Raw genomic sequence first — 17427 nt, 5'->3', positions numbered from 1 at the left:
ATTTACCTGTTGATGGAGGATCTGCTGTATCTGTTGTAGGAGGTCAGTCTGGAATTTCTTGGCCTCTGTGTCTTTTCTGTTCAATCCAGTTGAGCCGCTTCTGGCCTGACCTTTCCCTGCATGGCTAACCATAGGGGTCTGGTCTCTGACTCTCTGAGCACCTCTGTTTTGCTGTTAATAGGCATCCAGTCAAGACTCACTAAATGGGATTTGTGGCTTCTCTAGAAATAAAACCCAAGGGCGTGTTTTACCGACACCTTCTGGACCTTTGATACACTCTTCTTCTCATCCAGATGCTTCTTGCTCATTTCCAGCTTGTTTCAGTGCTTGTCCTTTCCTGTCCTGGACGCCTGCATGCTCTGTAACCTAACTCCTGCCGTGGCCGGTATCTCCCGGGGGTCATCAAGCAACCGTTTTAACGTGCTGACCGCTCTGAACGGTTCGTCTCAGCAGGTGAATGTTATATTGGGAACCAAAATGGTCCTTGTGGCACAGCTTACCTGTTACTGCCAGACACTGAGACGGTTTCTCAGAGAAAACCCCGATATTTAAACATCGTTCTGGCCCAAACACACATGCACAGTGACCGTAGCATGTATAGGATGCACCTGATGTCAGAAGTCTGAAGGCACAGACAGCCTGCGGTGGGTGCCTCACCTGTCGCCCTTCCGGAGGCGGCTGAGTGCACACGAGGGGGGACGACGACTGGTGCTCCCCGTTTTCGATCCCACACAGGTCACACGACTTAAGTTTTTCCAGAAGTGGGGGGGTGCTGTCTTCCTGAACGCATTGTTTTAGATTCCCACGCAGTGTCGCCTTGGAGTTTACGAAGATTGGGTGTTCCCGGGCAGCCCTGCCCTTTAAACTCCCTCTTGTAAAAGTGCGTCTGTGTGCTCCCTCGAGGTCGGTCGCCTGTTGCTCCTTCTAGCTTCGCGCCTTTCCCCAGCGACCGCTAAGTTCTTTCACTCCCCTCCCGCACCTTGGGTTTGCCACCTGTTCCCTGGAGAAGACACCAAGCCTGCTGGCACTGCGTTTCAGGTGCAGTCAGACTAGGAGGCCGGGGGTGTGGCCGTTCAGACGGAAGCCCTGGTGTCACGCCTGCACAAAATTGTGCTGTTTGTTGAGCACCTGCAGTGTGACAGGCTCCATTAGAGCCACTGTCTAGGTCCTCGCTGCCGCCGAGGGTGCGGATCGGGCGCTACTTTAACCTGCTGTGCAGGTGTGTGTGGCTGGAGATCCCATCTTTAGCAGCTGGGGCTCTTGACTTGGGGCCCAGGCTGAGTCTGCACTGCAGAGCCTCCCTGGCGGGGGTTCCGGACGCCAGGAGCCGTTCGTACCTGACCCGCCCCCTCAGGTTCTAGTTCATTGGCCTGCGGTGGGAGCCCTGGGATCCAAATTTGTAAGAGCTGCTCGGGTGTGTAGGGCGAGGGCTGGGCGGGTTGTTAGAGCCTGGCCTGCTCTGCAGGCTGCTGGCGGGACTTGGCCTTACGGTCACTTTGCCGGGACCCCTCTAGCCGAGGGCTTGGTTTGGTACCTTTCACTGAGATTTTGAGCAGTCATCTTTTTTTTGTCTCTCATTTTTAATGAGTACAGCTGCAGGGTAAGACATTTTAAAAAGGAACGTTTTTATGTGGAAAACAGTTTCTGGTTAGCATTGGCTTTCACTTGGCCTAAGTCAGCAAATAGCTTTCACTATTAAACTGTCTACTTTCTTTTTCTGGTTTTGAGAGACGCATAATTACTATTTTAGTAAAATGCTTACAAATCACTTTGCTTTTTGATTTTATGTATTTTTTCCCATTGAGTTAGGAGTATTTAGCAGATGGTATTCTTTCCGGTGTGGAGGTGAGTTGCTTGGAAGATAGACTGGAAATCAATGACTCGGTGTGTAGAGCCTGTGGAACTAACTCACTCCTGTCCCCGAGGGCCCGGCCCTGCTGCCCCTTGGCGTTAGGAAGCTTCAGGCGTGAAGGCCTTTCTGGCTCGGGGCTCCACACTTCTGTTCCTGTGCCTGGAAGGCCCTTCCTCCGCTTGGTGTGGCTCCTTCTCCAGTTCGGCCTCAGCCGCGGGGTTCGCGTCCTCCCTTGGAATTGGCTTAGGTGTTGCCTGGTCTGTCCCCCATGCCCGGTCCCCTGGCAGCGTCTGCCCCGCCTGTCATGGCCCCTCAGCGCCTCTGAGAGTAGGAGACAGCCTTTCGGGGGTGAGCTGCGGGGTTTGGTTTTCAGAAGCTGCTTCTGTTTTACTGTTATGTTCCCGTCCTGTAGGAGGTTAACTTACGCTGAGACTTCGTGGCTTCTAACTCGTTTCTAGTTCTGAGAGTAACCGTTCTTTGCAGAAAAACTGGGAAACAGAAAAAATGTTTTTTAAAAATCGCCCAAAGATGATAAACACTATAGCATTATGGTACATTTTTCTTCTTTCTTTAATGCGTGTCTGTGTGCGTGCACCCTTGACAAGTTACGCATTCCTGTGCCTTTTGTTTTCTGAAGTTATTTTTTAAAGACTGCATAATATTTAACCATGTAGATCTGTATTTACACGTGTAGATATTAACCTTGCTGGGTATTTGTTATTTATATATGTATTTTTTGCTCATTATTTATTTATTTTTGAGGATTTTATTTGGGTATTTGTTTATTTTAAGTTTATTTCTTTATTTTGAGAGCACATGCAAGTGTGAGAGGGGTAGAGAGAGCGTGAGAGAGAGGAGCCCAAGCAGGCTCTGTGCCGTCAGTGCAGAGCCCGACGTGGGGCTCCATCCCGTGAACCGAGTGAACTACGAGATCACGACCTGGGCCGAAATCAAGAGTCGGACGCTCAACCAACGGAGCCCCCCGGAGAGGTTTTATTTTTATGGGACACCTGGGTGGCTCCATCCGTTGAGCGTCCATCTGTTTCTGCTGAGGTCACGATCCCAGGGTCATGGGATCAAGCCCCCCCCCCCCCGCATTGGGCCCCTCGCTTAGCGTGGAACTTGCTTAAGATTCTCTCTCCCTGTGCCCCTCCCTGCTCACTCACACTAAAAAAAAAAAAAAAAAAAAAGATTTTATTTTTATGTGATCTCTACACCCCATGTGTGGCTTGAACTCAGAATCCTGAGGTCAAGAGTCACACCACCCACTGTGCAAGGCACCCCTTTTCTGCTCTTCTAAAGCTAAGACAGACTTCCTCGCACAGACCTATGACTGTGTCACCGACTGTGTTCTTAGGAGAGGGAACTCCCAGAGAGATTGGTAGATCTGGAGGTCCTGTCCCGGCGTGATGCATGATGGCTACATCCACTGCTACTGGGGGCTGAGTTTGCTCCCATCGTAACAGTGGGAGCATTGGCCCTGAAGAGCATGTCACGGAGCTGTGGTTCAGGCGACACATAATCGTGTCAGCTGTCACATGCTAGTTGTAGAGCAAGTGGTCACTTGTCATGGAGAAGTCCGGTTTTGAAAAGCGGCACGCGTGTTTGCAGAAGGGAGCCCGCCGATTCCAACGCAGGGGCACAGGGACCGGTGGCCGTCTGGAGCCCGTCCCCGGGCACCGCGGGCACAGACGGTGGAGTCGATTTGCCCTTGGGGAGAATCAGCCTCACGGAAGAGGTTTTCTTTCCGCCAGGACCTCCGAGGTGTCTCTTCCGGGTGTTCTCACAGAGCTGGTCTCTGCCAGGGCACTTGTGCCGCTGGCTTCCCGCTTCCCGACCGGACCGGCCGCCTCAGTGACGGTAGCAGCGGACATTATGTTGCGTATTGACTGTTTGCCCAGCCGCTACTTGAAATTCTCACAAAACCCCAGTGAGGTAGGCACCGTTAATCCCCACTTGGCGCCTGGGGAGACTAGACCTGAGCGAGTTGGATCTTGGCCGCCGTCACAGCCAGCAGGGGCTGCTGGAACCAGTGCTGTGGCCTCCGCGAGCGGGCTCTGCTGTCCCCGGGTGTGACCCGCACTGGGACTGCCCCCTACTGGTCCACTGACCTTGGGGAGAGTCGTGATGGGCACCGGTCGCTTCTGCTGTTCAAGAGAAGGGTGGAGCAGATTGGGGTGGATACAAGCAGATTGCATCCACGGTAAGAACGGTGTAAAGGGTGCTCATAATTCTAGTCGTTTCCGTTCCTTTATTCTCCGTGGCCTCTTGCCGTGTGTCACATCTCAGGCATTCCACGCACACCTGCGTTTTAAGCTGGAGTCCCGTCTTCACCACCCCTTCACGGCACAGCCTGGCTCACCGGCCTCTCGTTTATGGCTCTGTACACACGCGTCATCATCACCTACTTTCCGGCCCCACGGTACGAGCACCGAATCGCTGTGTCTTGCTACTGCGAGTGTCACTGCCGTGGAGGACCTTGTAGAGAAGCAGTTTTGAGTGTGCTCGCGTGCAACTGAGGGCCAAGTTGGGAACTTCCAACTTCATGGTGAGGGAAGGCCATCGTCTTTTGTAGGAGTTCCCCAGGAGGGTCTCCGGGGGGTCTCACCGTCGAAGACCACTGCCTTCTGGAGAAAGGGGGCTCTCTGTCGCCTGCTGCAGCCCCTTCAGTGTCTTACCCTGGTGACTGAAGATTCGTTTACATTACAGCACAACTAGGACACCGAGCCTTCAGTTTCTCCACATATTAACGACCGCTTTACTGGGTTTTTCCGAGAAGCTCCCTCCCTCCCTGCCATGTCGAACGTTCGAGTGCTTGCTGCAGGCCCTGCCCTCTGCCCGGCTTTGTCTTGTCCAATGACTTTGAATGATCTTTAATGAAATCGATTTTTTAAAAATTAAAACTCTCTTCTGGAAGTTGTGGTTCCGGTCCATGAATATTAAAGTGAGTTTTCAACACCACGTTTCAGGACACCTGTGTTCTGCAGGGTCGGTCTCGTCGGAGGCCGGCGCCGAGGAAACCCTTGAGAGCAGGGAGCATGTGCACCGGCAGGAGCCGCGCCACCAGCCCGTGCGCGCCCTTTGGCATCTCCGTCCCTCCCTCTCGGAAGGGGACGCGGGGTTCACGTGATGTGGTCTGTGCGGTGCTGGGGTTCCTCTTTACAGCCCACCTGGGGAGGTTGTCGGGCCTTTGGGTGTTCTGACCATCCTGAAATACTCTGGTGGCATCAGCATCGCATGAGAGAAGTGCAGAGGCTCGGGCCCCACCTGACCTTCTGAGTCACAGCTTGAGTTTCAGACGCCAGAAGCATTTTGCACGTGGAAGTTTGGGGACAGGGGCCTCGTTTCTGTTTAGGCGGCGGTGCCGGTGGGAGGCTGGCACCCAGAGCCGGGGCCTTGGCCTATTACTGGGGCCACATCTTGCCCGGAGGAGCCCCCGGGCGGACCGTGTGCCTCAGGCCGCTAACAGGCCCCGGAGTCCGGTTTCATTCACACGTACGGCCCTGGCGGCCCTTGATTAGACCTGGCAAAATACCCGGGCGACTGTGTGGTACAGAGCTTAGCATGCGGACCTGCCCTTTGAACTAGAGGTGCTTTTTTGGCTCGGTTCATCCTACTTTTGTTAAGACTGGAGGAGGCGGCCCTGTTTCAGGGGTCCTCGTCAAGTGTCTGGGCTGCGTCGGGTGCTGTGTGAAACGCAGAGGACATGGCAGTGAATGGGACACACGGGAAGTTCCTCCTTCGCTGAGCTGTGACAGGTCCTCACCGAGAGGTGTAGATGTGACAGCAGCGAGGGGGCGGGGGCACCCTAGGCCCCTCCCCGGTAGCCACAGCGGGCTGAGCAGAGGGGAGGAGCCGGTGACGCCACGGGCCCCTGTAGGTTGGGGGGGGGGGGGGCTGTCGGGGTGGGACGTGAGGAGCCGGTCCAGGAGCTCAGCGAGTGAGGGGCCTCGTGGAAAGGGCCGAGGCTTGTGCTTGGAGAGTGCTTCTCGTGGCTCCTGTGGCCGCAGCAGGAGGCAACATTTGGAACCGATCAGGTCTTTATTCTCGTGTCCATCAGGCTCATGACTGGGGCTCCACTTGTGAGCGTGAGTCAGAGAGCATCTGAGTTGAGCTGCGGAGGTCACATGGGGCAAATTAACTTCACCAAAAATAACCCAAACACAGCATTTCTGGGAAATGCAGGCGAAGAGAGCTTTCAATGTAAACAAAAGAGCAAATTCAAGATAAAGGCCTGGTTGGAAAAAGTGAACATTTGGAAAACTAGGAAGAAACGTTCTGAAAGCACAGGGAGGCGAACAAAGATTTCTTTTCCGCTGGTTATGATTTTACAGTTTTCTTTCTTGTGTTTATATTGTTGGCGGGCGTGGTTGCTTATGTTGGTGGTTGGCGTTCCGGGGTAACTCCTGGGCTCTCCCCCTCCCGGCCCCCTCCCCCTGGGGCCGTGGTGCACAGACCCACCCCATCAGCTCACCCAGCCACCCGCCCACGGAAGGAGCTTTGTCTTCTGCCTGGGTGTCCTCCTCCTGCTTCTTCCTGCTCCTCCTCCCCATCCTCCTCCTCCTCCTCCTCCCCGCAAGGGCTGACCAGACAACCGGCCTACCGTGCTTCGGACTCTGGCTGCGGTGCCTGGCATGACCAGGGTCCTGGCCCCCCTCTGGACATGCTGATGGGACAGGGGGTGGGCGCACGTGTCCTTGCCAGGCCCAGAGGTTAGCGCACACCGGGGTTGAGACCCCCGGGCCCAGGTGCCTGAAGCTGTGCTCGCAGAGGCGTCCCGGCTGTGGTGCTGTTGTCCCGTCCCTGCCCCTGCCCCTTCCCCACAGAGGCTGAGTCTGGAGGCCACCTTTCTCTTTGTGGCTGTTGAGGATGCTTCAGGGTGGGTGGTGGTGTGCATGCGGGGTCTCGGTGTGTGTGTGTCCGCCTGTGCGGGAGAGGTTTGTCACCAACCAGCCGGCAAGGTTGGCGCCTCTGGTTGGTCGTTCGGACGGCTGAGCCTCCCTGTCATCAGGACGAGGACTTGATGCACTTAGCAGGGTAGCCCAGGGGACGTGGAGGCACACTCGCATCAGGCCAGATAGCACACAAGCTGTTGTGCATTGGGTTTATTGTAAGAGTTAAAAGGTTAACCTCCTGAGTTGCTTCCCAAAGTAATATTTGCTGTTTGGAACTAAAAATCTTGCTCCGCAAATAATTTTTTAACTGTTGGTTCTGTTATCTTATTCAATATGAAAGAAGTTCCTTTCTAGAATATTCAGACCAATGGATGAAACTTTGCCAAATCTAAGGGAAATAATCCAATTTAGTTAAATTACAAATAAAAGCAATTTAAAATTTTAACGGTCTTGATAACATCTTGGTAAGTGTTACCAAAAGACTTGGCTCTTTGGAGGAGTACTGGGTAGTCAGGATTTATTTCCGTGAGTTCCGTGAACTTCCAAATGAACTAGACCGTGCAGGGTTGCTTTTCTTGCGTGGCGTCTCTCGTGTGCGTGGGGAGGCCTCCTGCAGGGGCTTCGGCAGCCCGCCGGGCACACGGCCATGTGGCGTCCACTGTCCTGCAGGCGTGGTGTCATCTCCGTCCTGTCCTGGTGGCTCTCTGCCTGCGGTGGGCTCACGGTGTCCTCCGGTGGGCGCCCCCTGGCCTCCCGCTGGTGAAGCCAACTAATGAAACGAGGGGCCGGCGACTCCAGGGGAGGATGGGGACCAGGGGTCCTGCTCCTCTTCTCCCCCAAACCTCCCCCTGCCCTGTGTGTGGAGCATAGTGTTTCTCACCCTTTAAAACTCACACCTCTCTTGATAAACTTGAAAATCTCAACTTTATTATCCTTTGAGATTTTGACACGTCCTAAATTGTGACTCTGAACAAGTCAAGTACTAGTCACCTCCTCTTCCGAATCCTACAAGTACTATGTGTGTTTTGGCTGTAAATTTTCAGGTACTGACACTCGTTACGGGGGTGGGGGCGGGGGGATAGTTCTTGTCCCCACCCCAGGTGCCCAGGGTCCCCTCCTGCCTCCGGCACATTCGCACAGAGCCCCCTCCCCGCGGGCAGGGGCTGGAGGGGAGGGGAAGCCTGAGCTCAGTTCCCTGCGGAGCTGCCGCCACGGTGCCCCCGGTGCCACGGCCGCCTGTGCGCCTGCCGTCCTTCGTCTGGTCGGGTCTCTATCCACAGCTGCTTCAGAGGCTTTCTGTTTTCACTCCTACAGGCGCCGCGGCTGTGAGTGCCGCCCCCCGCCCCCAGCCCCCCGTACTTTTCTCAGGAGTAGGTGCTTTGTGCAAGTAATTCCTAGAAGTAGGATCGTCATGTGATGCTAGAATACGTGCCCCACAGAGATCCAGTCGTATTTCCTTCTTTACTGTTCTGTTCAGAGTATTTTATCATTTACTCAAGATTTTACGGGACAGAGTTGAGTCCTGCTGTGTAATTAATTTTAGAGGGAGCTGTATGACTTGAAGAAATAAAATACAAGGTTCTACTCAGGTAGAGGTGTGTAATTCATGAAGCGTGGCTGACGTGGTTCCCGGGCAGGCGACTGAACCGCTGGCACAGGCCCAAGCTCCCACGTGTACTTGCAGGTGCCCAGGCTGCCGCTGCATCGCAGCGGTGCGTGGGACACGGGCAGCATCTTCTTTCGCGGGAAGTGCTTGTTAGTACGCTACTGTAGGAGTGGTGTTTTCAAGAAGCTTCATATCCGTCTCCTCTAGAAGGTGTACGTATGTGTGCTTTTATATATATGCTTTGTATACACTTTTGAAACTACAATGAACATAAATGACTTTCAGGTAACAGTGAACAGTCATTCCACGTGAACCAAATGGGAGAAAATATGACTTCTTTGTCCTCCCAGGTAACTCCAAGAACCGAGGCTCCCGTCAGCAGCGTGAGTAATAGTTTGGAGAACGCACTACACACATCAGCACATTCCACGGAGGAGTCGCTGCCCAAGAGGACTGTGGGGAAACACTCCAAAGGTGAGTCTATGTCTGCGAGGGGCCCAAGGAAGAAGGCACACTGGAGTGTGCAAAACAGATCTGTGTGATGGTGTCTGGTTAAATACTTTCTCCTCTTTTGTAAACATCTTGGTTAAGGTGCGTTGTTTTTCTAAATTCTCTAAGCAACATACGAACATATATATCTTGGCTGTAAAAATCTCAAATATTGATGTTTATTAAGGGGAAAAATGAAAGTTGCTGCACCCTCCTCCCTGCCCCCACACCAAAACAAGTCCTAAATCGTAGAGCAGCACTACCCTATAGAACTTTCTACAGAGATCATGTACCATTCTCAATCCGCACTCACTCAGTGGCCAGCAGCCACATGTGCCTTTTGAGCACTTGAAATGTGCCTCATGCAACCGAGGACCTGAAAGTTCATCATTCATTTATTATTATTACTATTTTTTTAAAATTTTTAACCTTTATTGATTTTTGAGACAGAGCATGAATGGGGGAGGTTCAGAGAGAGAGGAAGACACAGAATCTGAAACAGGCTCCAGGCTCTGAGCTGTCAGCACAGAGCCCGACGTGGGGCTCGAACTCACGGACTGTGAAATCATGACCTGAGCTGAAGTCAGACATTCAACCGACTGAGCCATCCAGGCGCCCCTATTATTATTATTTTTGATGTTTACTCATTTTTGAGCGCTAGAGAGAGAGAGAGAGAGCGAGAGAGAGCGTGAGACAGCGTGAGTGGGGGAGGGTCAGAGAGACTGGGAGACCCAGAATCCAAAGCAGGCTCCAGGCTCTGAGCCGTTGGCGCAGAGCCCGACGTGGGGCTCGAACCCACGAACCGTGAGACCGTGACCTGAGCCAAAGTCAGATGCTTAACCAACTGAGCCAGGCGCCCCCCGAAAGTTTATCTTTATTTCATTTCCATTGCAACCGCGATGGCTCAGTGTGGAGAGCGGCCGCTATATTGGACAGCGCCATTCTGGAGAGGACAGAGGGCACGTCTCAGACGAAGCTGAGTGTCCTTGGTTCCTGCACCAGCTGGACAGTCCCAGAGTTGCGCTTACTATACATTTGGCAGGCTGAGTGGCGGCGTGGGGACTTACAGGAGGCGAGTGAGGTGATGTGTAGGACGGGGACTTGTGATGAAGAGGCCCAGGACACTTAAGGCCACCCTTTGCTTCCCTCACTCGCCTTTTTCCCCTTTTGTTTGTATCTCAGGCACAGTGTTCCTCACGGATGTTTAATAAATCGGGTTTTTTTGTTTTGTTTTTTTTAAATGTTTATTTATTTTCAGAAGGGGGAGGGACAGAGAGAGGGAGACAGAGAATCCCAAGCAGGCTCTGCACTATCAGCACAGAGCCCCATGTGGGGCTTGAGCCCACGAATTGGGAGATCGTGACTGGAGCCGAAATCACGAGTTGGACATTCAACCAACTGGGCCACCCAGGTACCCCAATAAATACTTTGTTTTTAAAATAAAACCCTCAAGGGCGCCTGGGTGGCCCAGTTGGTTGACGCTGCGACTTTATCTGAGGTTACGATTTAACGGTTCTTGAGTTCAAGTCCCGCGTCAGGCTTTGCGCTGACGGCACGGAGCCTGCTTAGGATTCTCTGTCTCCCTCTCTCTCTGACCCTACCCTGCTCATGCGTTCTCTCTCGCAAAATAAATAAACATTAAAAAATTTTTTTAGGGGCGCCTGGGTGGCGCAGTCGGTTAAGCGTCCGGCTTCAGCCAGGTCACGATCTCATGGTCCGTGAGTTCAAGCCCTGCGTCAGGCTCTGGGCTGATGGCTTGGAGCCTGGAGCCTGTCTCCGATTCTGTGTCTCCCTCTCTCTCTGCCCCTCCCCCATTCATGCTCTGTCTCTCTCTGTCCCAAAAATAAATAAAAACGTTGAAAAAAAAATTTTTTTTTTTAATTTTTTAACAAAAAAATAAAGCCCCATTCTGACCAAATCACAAGAGCCACTCATCCCTAACTTAGGTCATACGTGCCAGGAATAGCTACATCCTAACTGCTCTGCCACGTTTATGTGTGTAGATAGGTTCAGGTGTTAAAGCAGCGCGTCCTCATAGCAGCCCTGGGAGCACGGTCCGCTCCTGGATGAGGCTGTTGTTCTGAAGACGCAGCAGGGCCTTGCCTCCAGGGTGGATAGTTGTCACTCAGTTGTAAGGACTTTTCCCTCCAGAACTGCTCTCATCCTTTTTCCTTGTACGTGTCGTCCTGGGAGAAGTGCCTTCCGATGAGGTGGTGTTTCCTTTGTCCCTCCGCTGTCCAGCTTGGACCTGTGCCCTGCACTGTCCCAATACAGAGGGATGGCTTCTTCTTTACCATTGTGCTTTTTCCTTGAGGCATAATTATCAAGACACCTCATTCCTGTTTTTTAAATATAATTGGAAGATCTATGCTCCCTGGCCTTCCCTTGTCCGCGTGCTGTGGCGCACCGAGAGCCCACGGATGAGCTGGTGTTAGCATTGGTGGAGTGAAGCATGTAAGCCAGGCCTCCTTGGCTGTCCACTGCATTCTCCATTCGGGGGTCCTACGTAATATGTTTCTTCTGCCCAGAAATTGGGGGACAGTGAGGTTGGTTTTCACAGTCACACTTCTTGTGACGCTCCTGGCAAAACCCGAAGTCAGTGTGTTATTACTGTAGGGTTTTCTTGCTGTCTTTTCTGCATTCTACTTGTGTTTTGACTTTTCTCTACTTCCTTGGAAGTCCCTAGCGATAAAAGAGGTCAGACTTTCACGTCTGTTTTGTATGAAAGTTCAGAGGCAGCTGGAAACTGACTGCGGTCCCCAAATTGTGTTCAGGGTGGTGGTCTGCAAAGTTGGTGTTGAGAGTGATCGTGTCCTTTTTCCCCGTGCCCCGTATCGTGAAGACCTTCAAGTACCGGGGTAGGGAGCACAGGACAGCAGTTTGCACATGTGGCTTCAGCAGTGGGTAGTGGGCCACGTGTTCCTGATGGGGCCTTGAATTGCTCGGGGCTGCCATGCGTTTCCCCCAAACCCACACATCGCGGTTCATTGTTACCGAGACTTAGGGAAACAGTTCTAAAGTACAAGGTGAGATTGGAATTACTTTTAATGATACTCTCGGTGAAAGAAGTCCTGTAACTTGGTTCTCTTGGTTGGAATGATTATTTTAAAAAATTATCCTTGTATGAGGCTGAACATCACAGTAAACTTAATTACACTGCAGGCCATTTGCCAGAGGTTCTAAAACCTGGTCTCAAGACCCCTTTGCATTCTTAAACTTAAGGATTCCAAAGAGTTTTTGTTTATGTAGTGTATACATATAGGTATTTATCATATTATAAGTTAAAACTGGGATTTTTTAAATTATTGTTATTTTTTTTTTTACTTAAATAGATGCTTTGTGTTGGGTGCCCCTGAGGATTTTGTGTTTGTCCCGTAGCAACATTATGACGGAAGCAAACGTAAAATTTGAACTCCTAAAGTCTCATCCTTTTGGCGACACAAAACCCGCCGCAGAGAATTAGAGCAGGAATTCTAATAAGCAGCGTGATAATAAAACCGAAATTCTAAAACACCAGTAGTAGGTTACTGTTTTGGGGCTGCACTGGGGACTCAAAGGTGCTTTTGGAGCTGAGGCGTTTTGATCATTTTAATTTCTCTGTTGACTCTTTTCAACATTTTATTAAGACTTTGAAACATCCAGTGAAGTTGAGACTTTTACAGCAAGTACTTACCATCCAGATTCCATGATTTCATTTTACCTGCTGCTTCCCTTATCTGCCCATCTCCCCACCCACGAGGACATTGCATTTCTTTTTAAGACATGGCATTGTTTGGTGCATTTCCAAGCAAGTTCTTTTGACTCTTTGGCTGTGCTTTCTCGCGTTGTTAATTATTTTTGGAAAACTGGTTGCTTACATTCCTCAGGCAATGATTCTCACTTGAACCACAGAACAGAGTTATCCGGGTGGCCGTTTCTCATCCCCTAAAGAAAGTCTGACTCGGAGACGTAGGAGTCAAGCTGATCCATCCCAAGTGGCTTCCTTAAGACAACAGGGCTCAGCTGTCTGAGTCCCCATGGAGAGAAGCTACAGGGATGACAGTGGACGTCTTTACCTTTTCAGCCCTTACCTTGAGTTACTGTTGACCCACTTCACGGGGTGGGGGGGGGGGCCTGCGAACCTCGCGGTGTGCTCAGCGGTGTTTGCAGCGTGCTCAGTACCGAAGCCACTCGTGCTGGCCTATATCAGTCGTTCAAAGTGTAGGGCGTTGTTTAGTCTCTCGATGTCCTGTTGATGGCATGAAGTCAGCCGTGGTGACGTCAGAACTTGCTACGAGTGAGGGGCTGTCCCCCAGCCAGCTGTGAGACATTTTCCAGGACGCCACTTAGCCCCCCGACATGTCCCGCGGGCTGTGGTTGTGTGTGTCCCGTGCACGCACGCCCACCCCATGCCCCCAGCCCTGCTTCAGGAAGAGCAGGGGATTCTCTGCGACCTTCTGAGCAACCCCCTCTCTGAAGCTGTGCTCGTGAGAGGTGACGACAGGTCAGCTCTTCTCTTGGTATCTGACCCCCCAGCTCTGTCCTCCCCTGGTTTCTTTCCATTTTTAAGTGGTGGACCATCATGCACACAAAAGTGTTGGTGTGCGTGCTCCGCGGGTCTCCCGGTAACACGCTTCCCACTCCTCCTCTTATCTGTGTTTGTTTCCTTTCAAATTCCTCCTCATCCACTCCTGAGAGGCCGATGCAGCCCGGGCCCCTCTGTCGCCCATTCCCGCTCTGTCTGAGCCTCTTCTGTTGATCTGTTGATGACTTTCAGATCTGAGAGTTCAGCTGAGACCCTTGCTCGGGACCCCAGATCCCTGTGAATATTTTCCCCAAGGTGGCCTGCTGGTGCCTCTACCCATGTGCCCAGATGGACCCGTCACTTCCCTTGCCACCGCTGCGATGAGTTTCCCGCAGACGTGATTGGTGCTGACCTTCAGGCGTCCCTGTTCCACACGAGGGGCTCAGCCTCACAGCCCTGGTGTGGCCCCAGGGGGCCATCATGGAGTCTTCTTCCTGTCACTGTGGCCACCATCCCCTCTGCCGCCTGTGGGTTCTCCTGCCTAGTCCATCCCCAAGCAGGGACCTGCTCTGTGGCTGGGCCACAGTCCTCCCATTTAGGAAGCATGTCATGGCACGCACGGTGGCAGCTGCTGTCACAGCATTGACCGCCAGGCACCATCCTCAAAATGTGTGCACCTAGGTGATATCACAGTCCCGTGAAATGGGAATAGGTGTTCCTTTCGTTCAGGGATTGAGTATCTGCCCAAGGTCTCTGAGCTTGAAAGAGACGTTTCAGACTGAGCCCATGTGGCAACAGATCCCATGGGCTTACCTTGACCTGCCTGGAGGAGGCCTATCTTGGGGCTTGTGGGCTTGCCTTGTCTGTGCCTGTGTCTCCCTGTGACGTTTACTCATGTCCCTGCTCTGGTCTCGTCACTCCTCCGAGTTCCTGGCTCCAGCCACGAGCAAACTTGTGCAGACGCCATTCTCTGTCCTTCCTGAACCTTGGTCATTCTGTCCCTCTGCCCAGATGGGCTCCTCCCTTTGGAGTCCGGCTCAGACATTACTGCTTTGAACTTTGCAATGTTTATGTCACTCGTGGTTAGTGCTGTGCCTGGTACATACTAAGGCTGAATAGAATGTTTGCCTTAATATACAAATAAGTGAAATTCCTCGGGCCCTTAGATCAAGTGCCATATCACTAACCATTGAAATGGAATATGTGCATGTTTATTTCCTATTTTTGCTACTTGAGAAATCTCTTTTATCAGCTTTACATTTTTTTTTTTAATTTTTTTTTCAACGTTTTTTTTATTTATTTTTGGGACAGAGCGAGACAGAGCATGAACGGGGGAGGGGCAGAGAGAGAGGGAGACACAGAATCGGAAACAGGCTCCAGGCTCCGAGACATCAGCCCAGAGCCTGACGCGGGGCTCGAACTCACGGACCATGAGATCGTGACCTGGCTGAAGCCGGACGCTTAACCGACTGCGCCACCCAGGCGCCCCTCAGCTTTACATTTTTTAGATCATGCCATGCATCACTCTTGTTTTTATTTCAGTTTCTGGAGACCTAACAAATTTAATACAAGGTAGCTAAGATGATAAAAAAAAAAAAGAAAGAAAAACAAATTATGGAGTTTTTAACTATAACATGGTATGTCCCTAGAAAAGGTGTCAGAAAGGAGGCTCAGTTTAATCAACGTAGTAGTGAATGCTAAGATTTTAACAACAGCCAGAGAAGTGCTTCTAAAAATGATCCCCATTAACACAGACAACCAAATGGAAGGGAGAAAGTCGATATTTGAGGAACATTGTTATTCAGCTGAGGCTTTGAAGAATACAGTTTGTCAGGTTTCAAGTGAAAAACTAAATTCCAGTGATAAAAATTTCAGCGGGATGCATCTTAAATGTTATTCTGGTTCTGTTTTCTTTAAGTGGGAAGCCGTGGGGTCCGTTGTATAGGACTCAAAAGGGGATGTTTGTGAGGGGTGGGGGGGAGGGTGATTTTTTCATCTTTTCCCACAGTCATAAATGATGCTTTCCTGACTGTAGTTGCTCGTGGCATAGTTTTGGTAAGTTGGGAAGGGGTTTCCCGTGTGGGACATGTAGAAATTAAACTGTTAGGGGGCCGGGGTGGCTCAGTCAGTGGAGCATCCGACTTTGCCTCAGGTCATGATCTCACGGTCCACGAGTTCGAGCTCCGAGCTCCGCATCGGACTATCTGCTTTCAGTGCAGAGTCCGCTTTGGATCCTCTGCCCTCCCCCCCGCGGCCCCCCCCCCCCCACTTGCTCTCTTTCTCTAGAAAATAAACATTTAAAAAAAAAAGGAAAGAAATTAAACTGTTTGACCAAAGATACCTTGAAATCAAGTAAAAGATCTATGGCCGAAAAGCTCCAACTACCCACTTTTTTCCAGGAAAGTTTAGGGTCGAAAGAGGGAAAGTTTCAAAAGAGCGACTCATTCTTGGAACACACTAAAGCCGTTATCTCTAGTTGTCTGATATATAAGTATGATGTGACAGTGCTCGAAAATCACCTGAAGATGCTTGGCAGCAAAGGTGGCCCTTCGAGCGTGGCAGCTTTAACCAGGAGCCCCCAGGGCTGGCATCGAGACGGTGTGTTCCTGGTCCTGGCTTGGTGGCTGCCGGCTGCGAGGCCTTTGGGTCTGGCTCAGTCTGGGCCGTCTGTGACTTTTTGCCAGCCCCGCCCTCATCCAGATGCCCAGTCCTGCCTCGGGACGCTGGAGCCTGTGCCTGGGGGGGCCGGCGGTGCCCTTGTTCTCTTCCACGCGAGCCCCCTCCCTCCTTTTCCAGTTACTTGAGTGTATCGGTTTTTGAAATTAGGTATCGATCCAGGTACAAAAGTGGTAGTTCAGTGCAAGTTGATGTTTTTTCGAAGGCCGAAGGCCGCCTTGTGGTCTGACTTGCAGGACTGACAGGATTCCTCACGTACGTCTTGAGTGAGAAAAGGAGGAAAGCTAGAACAAACAGAATTTTAGGAGCACACGCATCTGCCTATGCTTTCTCAGCTCAGTGTGAGCGAGCAGGCTGGTCTAGACTCGGGTGCCAGACTCGGGTGCCCTGGCCCTGGCCCCACAGGTCCTCTGCGGGCGCGCCTGTGTCCCGTCCGGACCCCAGCCCGTTTCTCCGCAGCCCCGTCCACCTCTCGAGTGCTCCTGTGGCCTCGGCCTTGCAGTCTCGGCGTCTTTGTGGGCAGTGCAGATCCCACCCCCTCGTGGCGGGTCGACCTCTAGCCCCTGAGATTTAGCCACGTTTGCTTGCACTCTTCAGAAGGTCGTGAGACTTCCCGTCTGCCTGGCCGATGACCGTCTGTGGGACTGACCGGGGAGGCGCGAGGGACAGGGTCACTTTACCAGTGGAGCAGCGGATCATGACTAGATGTTTGTGTGTATGTGGGAGTGAGTACCTTCTAAAATCATGAGATTTAGGAAAAACTACTCCTCATTCCACCACCAAGCACAACAGTCCCTGTCAGTTTCGGTAACTTAGTCTTTCTTCTACATTTTAAAACAGCTAAAGCCACGTTACACGTGCAGTTTGTGAACTCTTAGTTAATTTGACAAGTGTCTGTCCGTGTTTTCATTTTCGTGATCATGGTCTTTAATCTGAGCTCCAAAATTGACAGCATGTTTAGCCATCTTTGAAGCCTAATTAAACGTCCCCTACCCCCGCCCCACATCAGCCACTTTCGCCCCCACACCTGCCGCAAGGCCCCGCGTGGCCGCAGGTGCCTTCTCAGGGAGAATCCCACCGCAGGTGGATTCCGGGAGCAGAGCTCGGCTGCCCGCAGGTGGGGTGGTGGCGCCGGCCCGGGGCGCTTGCTCCCGCCTCCCAGCCTGCAGCCCGGGAGTTCCAGAAGCCTCTGTTATTTGCGAACAGCTGAATAACGTCCATCTGCTTTTCACATTGTCCTGTCCAGATATGAGTCACTTCCGCTTTCAGGCCAGATGGGGTTTTCTCTTTTTACTTTTTTGCATAAATCCAAATATTAAATCCTGGAACATTTAGGTGCACGTTGCTGTCCTGTGGCCAGGGAGAATGCTGACTGCATTTTTCTGTGTTCATTGACTTCGTATGT

At 51.9% G+C, this 17427-nt stretch overlaps 1 protein-coding gene across 3 annotated transcripts in view; it reads left to right on the top strand.

Moving 5' to 3' along the window:
* ZCCHC14 (zinc finger CCHC-type containing 14) overlaps positions 1–17427 on the top strand; it is a 58430-nt gene that overhangs the window by 14986 nt on the left and 26017 nt on the right. For 2 of the 3 annotated variants that reach the window (XR_005780910.1, XM_040443281.1), the window contains exon 2: positions 8704–8827. Coding sequence is in view for 2 of the 3 variants with exons in the window: in XM_040443281.1 (XP_040299215.1) it covers positions 8704–8827 (124 nt within the window). In the remaining variant the exon portion in view is untranslated. Of the gene's footprint in view, positions 1–230; positions 454–8703; positions 8828–17427 lie in introns of those variants that run through there. The other variant, XM_040443282.1, reaches the window with a different exon arrangement.

The sequence above is a fragment of the Herpailurus yagouaroundi genome, unplaced genomic scaffold (assembly GCF_014898765.1).
Source record: "Herpailurus yagouaroundi ecotype Mexico unplaced genomic scaffold, PumYag 190, whole genome shotgun sequence".
Taxonomy (NCBI): domain Eukaryota; kingdom Metazoa; phylum Chordata; class Mammalia; order Carnivora; family Felidae; genus Herpailurus; species Herpailurus yagouaroundi.
Note: the sequence above shows the minus strand (reverse complement) of the source record. Positions and strands in the feature narration are given on the sequence as shown.